A 13,171-nucleotide genomic window follows, 5' to 3' on the forward strand; every position below is an offset into this window, starting at 1 on the left:
GGTATATTTTTGGATTTTTCATGAATTTAAACCTCATTCAATGTAAATATTGAATTATATAAAATAATATTGATTACATTGTAGATGTACCCAGCCTCTGTAATTAACAGGTTCAATTTTATATCACATGGGAAGACTGCATGGAAAGACATGGTGTTGGGGAGATTTAGGAGAATGGAGAACCTTTTCAGATTTTTGTACTGAAAGCACGTTAGTCATGACGAGAAATTTGTTTCAACACAAACACGTTGTTATGGTTCTGTGAACCATCGCTCTCCGAAGCAACGCTCTCTCGCTCTCCGAGTCCCGAGTTATTTATTTAGTAAACGTTCAGATGGGCCTCCCTTATGTGTAGTGGGTTTCACGGGTCAATATGCATTGTGTGGGATTAGCTAGGGATTTTCCCCCTTTCTTTATTTTGCTTTAAACATGAAGCGCAGTCGCCAAACCAACCAAGAGAAGTGCACTTAATTTGCAAATACAAGCCAAAGCGGGATTCAAACCGTGCGCCAATTCTCAACGGTCGCCACCACTGCACGGTATTGTGGGTATTGTGATTGCCACCATTGGTCGATGTGAAAGAGCCACCAACTTGGGAAGTATCCTTCCAGTAGATGATCAAAATGAACGAAAATCAAAACGCAATCTGTTGCCTCCGCCGTTGTCAGCATGGATTGGGACCAATGGTCAATCACGTCCAGGGCCACCACAGAATGTCACTTTTGCAGACTATGCCATGCTCAAGATTCAAGAAGTCAGAAATAAACGCACAAGTTTATCCAAACAACAAGATAATTGAACACGCAGGCCCAAGGGTGATTGTCATGACAGAGCACATTCCTCCGTCCCAGACCCGGAATACACAGGAGATCTACAGTATCCAACAGTCCAGGTATGTGCAAAGTTTGGAGTTTTTATCATAAATACCAAAAAAGTAAACCAATTGCTGAACCCCACTTTTCGCTTCACGTCTCCCCATTCACTGTTTCCCCTTCAGGAACTCTCCTGCAGTCCTATCAATACCCTCTTTCCTCTCTTTCGCATGCCCTCTTTGGATACTCCCTTCCGTAAGAAAGGTTCCAAAACTGATCCATTCACCATTGACCTATCAGCCTTCTCCCTTTCATAAGCAAAGTAATGGAGTCCATCAATGCAGCAGACCTCAAGCACTATCGCCTTTCTAACTTGCTAATCTCTCACAACCAGTTTGGCTTTAAACTTTTCCATCCCATCCTGGATATTTGACATTTACTGGGATGAAATAATGGGATGGATGTATGCCCTGCACCACAAGCAAGAGGTTTCGGACCATCTCTCTGGATATCTCTCACAACTGTGATACTTATCCCTCTAACCTTTGTTGGTGCGTTTCTCCTCTTTCTATTGTTCTTCTTCTATTATTTTCTGGTCCATTCTGTTCTCGTTTTTCTACGAGCCTCGATTTTGTATACAAAGAGACAAACACAATACAGATGTACTTATCAGACAATCATCACAATATTATACAGGAAATTGTATAATTTTCAACAGCCATGGGGTTTTCATTGAACATAATTTTAATAATGATTCCATGCGCCATACTCCATGTTATCCCACTTGCGGCCTTCTTGATTTTCGGCATATCCATTAAAGCAGGAGATGCCTGGTATTGGTTCCTGACACTATTAAGACAAATTTCCTTGCAAATTATTACTACGCATATAATTTTATTTTTATTCATAAGTCCATGTTGATTACACCCACTGAAGGTGGAATGGCAAATATTTTCTGTGCAACACGATTAACCGCAACAAAAAATGATATTCTTATAGTGCAGTAAGTTTGAAATCTGTGCTTGAAATATTGCTTTGTGCATCTGGTGTCACCACGACTGGTAGACCCCGCCGTAGGCGGCTCCAAGTCTCGAGGTCGTCATGCTCTGGTTTCAGCAGAAGTTTCAGCCGCTGAAACACAAAATAATAATAATGTGATTTTATTGGTACAGTCAATAGTATGTGTTGTGAATGGTTTATTGCAAGACATTGGACCATTAGGCAATAACAGTCCTCACTAAACATTCCTTCCCTGTCCAAACACAAATGCACCAATATCAGGCGAGCTTGTTCTGCTGCAACGCGTTTATGTCCTATCAACGAGAAGAAATCAGTGTGTGCGTGTTTTTGCTGTTATCTCCAAATGCGGGTTTCAGAAGGTGAAACGAAGTCCTTCCAAAACTCGAAGTATCCACGTCCATTTCCATAAGGGGTCATGATTCATGGACCAAGTTGTGAAGTTTTCTTGTTCTCAAAGTTTTATTCCCAGGGATTTTTTCAGGATCGTCACTGAGCCCCATACAGCCTCCAATCCTAGTTTGTTTGAAATAATATTCCCAGGGATGGTTTTTCAGATCTATGTGAGGTTCTTTTTATCATTCCCATTGCTCCAATTTATCAATGGTATAATTTCGGTTCTCCTCAGCTTCCAGGATCCTTTCACTTCATTTTTTAATTCCTGGTGTTTGGTCATTTTATTGACTTCTGCATTTTTGTTTCGGCCAAAATCGCTGAGTACTGAAACCTCAATTAGCAATGCCATCTTTTCTGTTTTATACGTCAGTCCTATATCCAGTCGCAATGCTTTTTTTTTTTCTATGTTCACACTCAATCATCAGGTCGTAAGTGACAATTACTTCCTTGTTTTCAGTCATTGATTTTGGTTCCATGTTTCCATGAGTTTTCTGGAACTGGGATATTGAGATTTTTTCAGATGTGCCAGTCGATTACTCAATATACTGTTACAGATTCGTCACTTCCGTCGTTGTGGTTTTCATCCACTGTAAGCATTTTTGGTTCCATGTACTATTATTGTTATCGTTTAAGTGAAATGGAGATAACTGTTTTCAAAAGGTAAAAAATTAGTGTTTTAAAAGAAACCAGAAACCGGATCGGGAGAAACCGGAAGAAGAAGAGGAGGAAGAAAAAAAAAGGTGGAGCAAGTGAGGTCGGGAAGAAAAGCCAAGCTGCTTTGAGGTCTCAAGGAGACGCTGGTGAACGGGGGTCACGTGCGAACTTTGGGTTTCCTGGGAAAGGGATTCATGTGACAGAGTGGTTATCGCTGTGACAGATAAACCTGCGTGTCGGGTTTTGCGGTTGATTCTGAAGAGAATCGTTGGAGAGCAGGTACGCCTCCAGTACGGGCCCGCCCACCATTTCGCCTCGCTCCCGCCAATTCGCATCGCTCCAGCCTTTTCTCCAGCGAGGCCTGGTGTTGGCTTAGCGGTTAGGGTGCCGGCTTGGGATCCTAGGATCCTGGATTCGAATCCCGGTCGATCACTGAATTAACGCCAGGGGGGTTGACTCAGCCTGCCATCCTTCCGAGGTCGGCAAATTGAGTACCAGCTTGCTGGGATGAATGATCACGGTGTGTACCCCAATTTAGAATAGGTACACCGTATCCCTGCGCATCGTAAGAGCGTGACCAAGGGTTGGCGTCAGGAAGGGCATCCGGCCATAAAAACATTGCCTCAAACAGGGAACCATGATTGTCATGGGGCCCGCAAGGCTAACCCCCCGCTCTAGCGGGGAAAATGGCCTTAAAACGATCATTCATTCATTCATTCCAGCCATTTCACCACACCCAGCCGTTAGCCTGGTTTGCGAGTGTAACATGGATTTCGATTGGGAATTTGTGGTTCTCCGTTTGGGAGCCGCTGAACGTTCATACCCGAAGGTGTGATTTCCCAGTCGCCTTTTGGGTGCACCTTTGCGCCTCTTTGTCAGCCGACTTGGATTCTGGTCTCGATTCGACATTTTTCTTGCGATCACCGGAGCGTGGATCGACTTTGGCTTGGTGCCGGACAGTGACTTTGGGAATGTTTTTTTTGCTCACTTGGAGCACAGTGGGTTATTGAATAAGAAACTGATGGTACCATCACAGGAATTATTTGGTATTTTTGTGGTACAATTGAAACATATTGTACTTGTGCTGTTATACTTGTGTGACCTTAATACAATACTTGCTTTTGGTAACAATTGGTTGGTGTGGTTTCACCATTGGTCATTGACACACATTATAGCACATCTTTCTGCCGTGACTCCTTTCGGGGCTCGGAGGTACACCGTGACCGGGGTTTGGGGAGGAGCACATAACAATACCTTGTTGTGCCTTTGCATGTACAGCTTATCTGATATGAGTTTTTTTCATCCCAATAGGTTGTGGCTCGCACTTTCTGTTTCTACCTTGCAGAACCTAAACCTGTCCGATTGACTCACGCCTGCCATATTCTTGAAGCCATTGGTGTAGTGTTCTTGGTCTTGGGCATCTATAATATAAAAGGAGTTCGGTCTCGGTGTGCCTGCATGCATGCGTGCGTGCATCCGCCTGTCCATCTGTGCATCCACTCCTTCATCAGTTGTCCTATAGGGGATTTATACGCCGTAGCCATCAGTTCTGATTGCCATATTTTTATCAATCAGATGCTAAGCAATCTGCAAACAGTATGATATAGTATTATATGTAGTTGAGTAAGATGAAGATAGATGGGCCACTTTTAATTGACGTTAAAACAAAAATGCTTCCGATCTTCTTCTTCACTTAAAATAATGGTGAGTCTCATTTAATCCCGTTCCTCATATCGATTAGATTCATACTTTTTTTCAACATTTCCATTTTATTCATTTAACAGCAACAGTAGGATAATAATGTTGTTCCTGGACCACCCTCATTTTCCCATTGACTTACATGTTAATTTTCCTCTCACCCTCATTTCCCATTAACACCTCTATTTCTCCCACCCTGTTCTTTACGAACATACTAGCTATAGTACCTATCCACAATGTTTTTCATTAGACCACTCAAACAATGACCCTACAAATATTTGTTCCCTCTCTCCCCCTTACGAACCTTTTGGCCTTTTGACATACTAGCTATAGCACCTATCCTCAATGTTGTTCATTAGACCACTCAAACAAGACCCACCAGATTAAAAAAATATATACACGGGGACTATCAAATCTTTTGAATTTAGACATTAGCTTGAGTGAAAAAAAAATAATCTCTTAATCTAGATAGTTTTTCTTATTAATTTAATTTCATTTTTTGTGATTTCATGTACTTGATAAATGTCATTTTCTGTTTTAATTTTTGTTACATCTATCCCTCTCATATTTTTAATAACTTTATATCTACCATTAATACCATCAGTCAAGAAAACTTTATTCAAGCATTTAATCAAATCTGAATTAATTAAAAGACATAACCCAGTATATTCTTCATCATTTTCTATCACCAAATACATCATATTATCACTTAAATTATATATACCCATCTTATCAAGAGTAGGTATTAGATATCCACCAGCCGACATTATAACTTTGGGTAATCCATAATCAATAAGCTTGTAGTTGTTATAATAACAAAGACCTGGAAACGAGTGTCCTTTATTAAGTGTATCAATTAATGGATATTTATACAGATCATCTTTTTTCTCCTTAACATCACCTCTCTTAATATGAGTTTTTCTAACACGTTGGAAAACTCTTTTCTCATTCTTTAAATAAATCGCCTTTTTAATATCAAATCCTTGTTTACCTTTAATAATTAAATTCGAGACCTTATTAATTAAACTCAGATCTAATATTGAGAGACATAGTGGTAGATTATCCCCCTCATTAATATTAATTTATGGATTCTTCAATTTGATTTTTACGCATGTAAGATATAGTAGTTTTACAACTTTTGACTATGGTTTTTTCTAAAAGAAAATAACAAAACCAGGATCCAATGTTGGGGAAAAATGTATTAGCTGTATTGAAAGAAATGTAATTTATTTTCATAAAATATTGAATATAAGATCGATTTTTTTTGTTGGTTAGTAATGTAATTTTTAAAATTTATTGGGACAATAAATAATAAGTATTTATCATCATTGAAAATACCAATTGATTTTTTAATAAATTCTAAATATAACTTATTATCACCAGATGCATTACAATTTTCATAGGGAGGATTACCAATAATACAATCAAAACCATCTATTTTCCATCTCTCCTTAATATCTAATTTAAGTGTATCACCTTCATTATAATTTAATTTATATTGATTTCTAGGATCAACTAATAATTTACAAATAAAGATATTTGTAGGATTGATATCACTAAAATATAAACACTCTTCTACAATAACACGATATCTTTCTTTTTCATCTGGTATTGTAAGACCAATCATAAACCTAGATATGATATCTATAAGAAATCCTCCTTTTCCAGAACATGGTTCGAAAACTTTTCTTTTTTTCATCCAGAAAGATAAAGGAATTTTATCTAACATTTCCTGATGTAATTCATGAGGTGTTGAAATTTCAGCATTATTCTTTTCTTCCAATTCCGGGGGAATAAGATATTTAGCAATTAATTTAGATGTTTCTCTACTATTCATAATATTCTTAACAAATATTTCCTTTATAGTTTGTATAATTTGATTTATTTCTTTATCATCTTTCACATTCGTTATGTTTACCATTTATATACCCCTTAAAATCCCTAACCCCGTTATCTTATCACTTATATAAGGATGGTTGTTGTTTAATGGCTTATCAGTTTTGTTTTTTGTAATTCTTGTGAGTAAAATGAACCCAAGATTTCTTCCCCATTCATATCATATAATTTGTAAGTCCAAGGGACTGTATCCATTACATCAACGATTTTGAATAATTCATTAGTCCATTTTTTTGTATACCTTTCTCAAAATGGCTTTTCCATCTGTATATTCTTACAATATCACCAACTTTGAACTTGGGTTTTCTCAAATTAATCTCCTTCTCATATTCTAATTTTGTAAATGATTCTGATGGTTTTTATTTTGTTGATGAATGAACTGTATTATTGTAATTATGTACAATATTCTGAATTAAATATACCCATTGTTGAGAACCGAGTTGTGTGAATTTTTTATATAGTTTCTCTTTCAAAGTGCGATTAAAACGCTCAATAACAACTGCCTTTCCTTCATTAAAGGTGCTGTATAATTTAATACCCTCCCCCTTAAGAAATTTCATAAATATTTTGTTATAGAACTCTGTTCCCTCGTCAGTCCATAACTTCTTTGGTTTTCTTTTACTTTTACTAAATATTCCACTGAAAGCTAACATAAGAGTATTACCCCTTTTGTTTTTCAAAGGAACAACCCAGGCAAATCTACTCCTCAAATCAATAACGGTTAAAGCATACCTGTATCCCTTATCATTATTTAGTTCGATTAAATCAGTGGACCATATGTGGTCGGTGTATTTAGAATAAACTTTCCTTCTTTTAAACTTTGTGATTATAGGTTTATGTAATTCATTAGCCAAAAGCTCCTCAGTCTTGATGACATCATTAGAGTTTAATAGTTTTTTGAGGGTGAATAACCAAGACCAAGTTTCAATTTAGCACTTATCATTTTTTTCACAATAAACCTATCAACTTTCTCTCTCAACGTAGGATTTCGTATCAAAGACAAATTATATAACATTTCTCTGTCTGCTTCATGTTTTTCATCCAATGTAGTGGTATTCCCATAAGCAATATCATGCTTCATACACACTTCATCAACCCTATTTATAGGTTTAGACCAAGGTTTAGGATTGTCAGCCTCATCTAATCTTTTATCCAAGTTTGTTCCTGGACCACAGAAAGAATATCCAGGTAGATGTAGTTCCCCTAGAATTCCAGTTGTTGTAAATTTACTTCCTGACAGAAACTTTTGTATGTCTCCTCAACTTTTAGGAGAGATGAATTGGCACTTTTTAGAGCCACACACTTGACATATTCCTGTTTGATAAACTCTATTATTTTTAGCTTTAACATAAGATATTTTTAGATTTGGTTTTCTTTTTACATTTGAGACAATAACTCATATTTATTTATCAGAAAAATTCCGACAGAGTATCAAAACCTTTTTGGTTTTTAACATATACATTTCAATCTTGATTTTTAAAACATAAAGAATCCTAAGGAATGCCTTCACTCTCTCCTCCATTTATTTACAAATAAAACTAACTAAAGTCAATAACACCAACATCATCAACCACATAATCTTTTCCTTCTTCTTCTTCACCACTTTCTCGTTTAAATCTCCTCCCTGAATCCATCTCAGCCATTTTTTAAATCAATATTTTCACAGCATTCATTCTTTCTTTATTTTCCTCTTCGGTGAGTTGAGATTGATCTTCTTGCTGTAATACATTCAATCTTTTACGAATCTCACTGAGTTCCATCTCTTTATATATTTCCTCCCTCTCTTTTTCCTCCCTCCCCTCCTTTTTCTCCCTCTCCTCCATTCTCCTTTTTCTCCCTTTCCTCTCTTTCCTCCTTCTCCTCAACTCCTTCCTCATCCCTTGCTACCCTTGTGCTTGAGCCCCAAAGAATATTATACATATACTCATCTGGATTTTGAGATATTCTTGTATCTATAATTATTTTTCTCATAATAGGATACCAATAAGATTTGTTGATGATTTCTAAAAGAGTTTTATATTTCATAACTTTGAGAAGTTCATTTTTATTTAATATTTTAAACAAGTCTCTATTTGTGGGTTTAACAATATCAGTATAAGGCCAGTTTTTTATGACAAAATTCCCATGTATATGCTCCAAATCATAAGGTATGTAATACCGAGCACCCTTTTCTTGTAGGTATCCCTGAATACAAAAATTATAATTCTCTTGTAGTCTTTTTCCTGCCACTTATGTATCAGAAATATATGTGAGATTAATATTTTGACAGGTAATACCACCCAATCTTCCCACTACCAAATTGGTTTGTATTCCTCGGCTTTCTATCCTTATATCATTACCATCCTTCTTTGTCATGCTAACCATCGCTATACTATCATATATTTTTCTTTTCTTAAAATCATGTATTTGTTGTTCACTAATTGTACTTCCACATAAATCCTTATCCTCACCAAGCGGATAATATTCTTCTTTACGAGACTGATTCAAATCATGTAGGTCTTCTAAGTTTATTGAAAAAGACCAATTATACCCGAAATCAGGCATACCATACCCCCATTTATTAATTCGCATGTTAACTATATGTCCTTCTTTATAAAATTCAATTGCAAGCAGGTAGTTAAATTGAATGAGGAAAGGTGTATGGTCAGTATAACCAGGTGTTGTGGTTGTAAATTTTACTTGTTTCACAAAACGTGCTGTTTTCTTTAAAAATATATATTGTGATAAATCACTGAATCTAATTAAGTCATTCGCATCTGTCGGGTTTGGATAATTGATTAATTTATAAGTATTCTTCATATTAATATTTTTACTTATACAATATTTTTGTCGTTCAGCCTGTGCCTTTGTATAATAATTTGATAAATCAATATCCTGAGAGGATTCTCCAAAGATAGAACCATCTTTTCCAACATAAGTCATTTATATTAGATTAGAAATGACATCATAAAAATTTTCATTATTGTTGAGTTGAAATAATACATATAAACATAATTGACCACAACATTTAGAATCAATTTCTTGAACTTGAAACGTTTGATAAACACCATTCTGTAAGAATTGTATTACTTCAACAGGTGGTGGCATACCATAACTATCAAAATAATGTTTATCCTGACTATTATGAATACAAACCCAATGAGAACCATTCTGGGTGTCTAAATTCATAATAATATTCTTTGTATTCTTGGACAACTTTGTTAATTCATCTCTCATACAGATTACCACGTGATCCATTTTTAGTTTTTTACAATACTTAGTTAGTTCTATATTTGACGTTGTATTCTTTCCAAATTGTTTAAACCATTTATCCATTTATTTATGAGAAAGATACAATCCATTACCCCGTTTAGTTAGTTTAACACCCGCTTGAGCGATAGAGGAGAGCATATCTCCAACCAACAATCTAGCTTTATCAGGTAGACTTTCAAGTTTTTGAGCAAAATCCACAATTACACCACTTCCACTAATTTGTTTCTCCAACTCCTTGTTATGTCTTTTCCAATTCTTTTTGAGCTTTTAGTTGTGCCTTCCTTTCGTTAGCAGTTTTTACCGCTGCTGAAATACCACCAGTCAATGCTCCCACCGCACTTAAACCAGCAAATAAGGGAATTAGAAATGGGAGAAATCCTCCCTCTTGTATTGAATATTTCTTTCACATAGGTTTTGTCATTTTAATTTTAAGTGAACCAGCATCATTTAGTGTTTTTACCTGCTCTCTTGTGAGTAAAACATCAATTATTACTGCTCCTTTTCTTTGAATTGTATTAACATTAATAATACAAGGCTTTTGATTTTGAATACAAGATGTTAATTTATTAAGATTGATTTGATTAATATATACTGGTTCTTTCCTACTCATTTATTTATGAGAAAAAACCTATGTGATATTAATCATAACACCATTATCTGTATTAATCTGTAATTCTGTTGCCTCCAAAAGCAAACAATAAGCATCAACTTCTTCATTCTCTCCTCTTTCAATGTATAAAGAAGTATCCACTCGATTAGACTTTATAGTTTCTTTTTGAGAACTCAGGTCAATTGCATAGATTGTATAAAGTTTTTGAAATGCAACCATATCCAAAATAGGATTTTTATTATTATTACCGTTGCTTTCACACACCTTTTGGTGAGACTTGTCGGCTTCCGCATAATCATTTTTTTCCCAATCAATTTCCAATCTATCTCGCGGATAAAATGTGCCATCAAGAGAAACCCGAAGTTGTTTCACCTTGGCATTATCACTCAGTGTATTATTCTTATCAGTACCCTCCTCTCCATCTGGTTTTTAAAAAATGAGCCAGAGGTATCGTGGCTTTCCTTGAAGAACACCCAAATTCCAAGTGTAGGTAGTGTGTTCCAGTTTAACGTGTTGACATCTTCTTTTAAGGTATGATACATTTAGCGGTTTCTTTGAGTTAAGTCTTCTATTTAACATCTCTTCCGTTTTAAGATTCGGAGTATATTCACTGATATACCAACACAAATCATTAATAACAAATTTATTATCATCTCCAAAAGCATTTTCAGCCCCAAAAAGCAACCTATTTACATTATCATTCCTTTGTAGTTGAAATCTAATTTTAAGACCATACAAAACTTTATCATAATCACAAAATCCAAATATACCTTTCAGAGGTACTGCTACGGTGAAACTATTCTCTGCTTTTGTATCATCATTATACATTGACTTCCTTTGACTATAACCAGGGTCAGCATTTGTTCCCGTTGACATATCAGGAATAAAACCTTCAACAGCTCCCTTACCCATTCTATCACTAAACGAATATAGTGTAAATTTCATTATTTCAGATGTAGCAGAGACATAATCAACCGCTTCAACCTCTTGTGTTCCAATATACAGGCGGACACTATCAAACATTTTCCAGAAGAAATCATTTACGAGTGTAGCATTAGTATTATTCGCAGCCTTAGTGAATTTAAATTTACACAGCAAGAAACTATCAGCTAGATTCAAGTAAGTTTGATGATTATTTATTTCAAAACTTTTTGTTCCGTTTGAATTCCAGTCTGTTCCTGTTATAGCATTTACCTTAAAATAGTCTTCCTTTTTAGTGGAGTTTGAAATGATAATCGTATCATCCAAATCATAGATACTATCAATCGCTTCCATACTTGTATTTATATAGCATTAAAATTGTTGAAACCCTGACCCAAGTATTTTAATGATTTTTTGTCGTTCTTGTGAAGATAGTTGAGTTTTACCTTTTTAAATTTCTTTGATTGCTTGTAATTTATGAGACTCCTTTTGAGAATCTTTTATACTCTTTATAGCACCCGCAACTGAGCCCACGGCAGAAGCAGTTGAACCAATTAGGTCTTTATGTTTAAGGATGGTTGAACCAATACCCATTAGAGTATCAATTATCCCATCTCCTTTATTTCTAAATTGATGACCCACACCCCGTTGTCTCTTTGGTTTATAGTATCCTCTACCAAGAAACATACCTTCACCCTTATAGTATGGTGAAAGGAACATCCCATCCCCTGTAATTATTTTATATTTTCCCAACTCGTGTTTTCTCACAATAACCATTATTTATTTATTGAAAAACTTCATGTAGGTGAATTCTGATGGATATAATTTCATCATTAAAGGATATCATACGATTATCTTGGTCGGTTATCCTAAAATTTACTCTGTATATGGTTTTTCCTGACACAGGTAAATAGACAAGATTTTTTGGTTCCATATTAAATTTATAACCAATCGGGGTTGAGTATGCGCAGAATGAAAATATTGTAATTGTTCTTATTCCATCGTTATAAGCACCATCAATCAAATCACAATGAATTAATACTGAATTTATACCAGAGGATATTTGAATGACACTATCACTGTAAAACGTCCCGTTAGTTTCAATCTTTTTTGAAGAGAAACCCAATAGCTCTCTAAACGATTTTTCAATCGTGAAATCAACTTTATAATTGTTTTAAAGTTTAATAGTTGATTTTGAAGTGTGTTTTTGAATATCTATTACAATATTTTTTGGTTCATCACCTTGTTCTTTCATAAGTCGTGAGACTTCAGAAGATATTTGAGAAATCTCGTAAGCTCCGGGTGAAATGGTTATAGATTTATATCCACTTCCTGGATTATAACTAAACTTGTTGTTTTTCTCTGTGATATTAAAAAGTGTATTATAAGTTTCCATCGACAATAAAGAAGCCTCATATTCTTTTGTGGGGTCAAGTTGTAGTGGGTAAGGGAATGAAGCTGTGTAATCACTCATTGTGAAATTAAAACTAAGAATTGTGCTTCTCATCTTATTTTATATCTAATAAAATATCTTTGTATTGACATTTATTAATTATTTTCATATTCATCAACTGGTCTAAAATGGCGGATGTTTCATTTCAACAATTGTTGTTTCCAGCCTTCTTACTACCTAACAACAATAATAGCCTATTAACTAATTGCGATGGTTCATTTGGAAGAAAACTAACACCCGAACCAAGCTTAGTTAAAGCATCAATAATATATTTCTCCTTCTCATTCTTCTTCCTTTTACCAGCAACATAAACTCCATAATCAAGTGAGTTTAGGAAATCAATATACTCTCTATCTTCCTCTCTTTCCATATCAAGTGGTTCCTCAAAATATTTTGAACCACTGAATCCGGAGTTTGTGAGAAGAAACATCAATCTTGGAGTTAATTCAACATTTGGTTGAG

The 13,171-nt window shown here is 35.3% G+C and overlaps 1 protein-coding gene across 5 annotated transcripts in view; it reads right to left on the bottom strand.

Moving 5' to 3' along the window:
- Positions 1–384: 384 nt before the first annotated feature.
- Positions 385–13,171, bottom strand: part of LOC137425542 (sodium- and chloride-dependent taurine transporter) — a 340,062-nt gene continuing 327,275 nt past the window's right edge. For 2 of the 5 annotated variants that reach the window (XM_078776784.1, XM_068114081.2), the window contains one exon: positions 385–1,943. In XM_078776784.1, coding sequence (XP_078632910.1) covers positions 1,806–1,943 — 138 coding nt within the window. In that variant the 3' untranslated portion in view covers positions 385–1,805. The remainder of the gene's footprint in view (positions 1,944–13,171) is intronic. The other 3 variants (XM_078776782.1, XM_068114083.2, XM_078776783.1) reach the window with 2 other exon arrangements.

This window comes from Myxine glutinosa, chromosome 4, assembly GCF_964187855.1.
Source record: "Myxine glutinosa chromosome 4, kmMyxGlut1.1, whole genome shotgun sequence".
Taxonomy (NCBI): Eukaryota; Metazoa; Chordata; class Myxini; order Myxiniformes; family Myxinidae; genus Myxine; species Myxine glutinosa.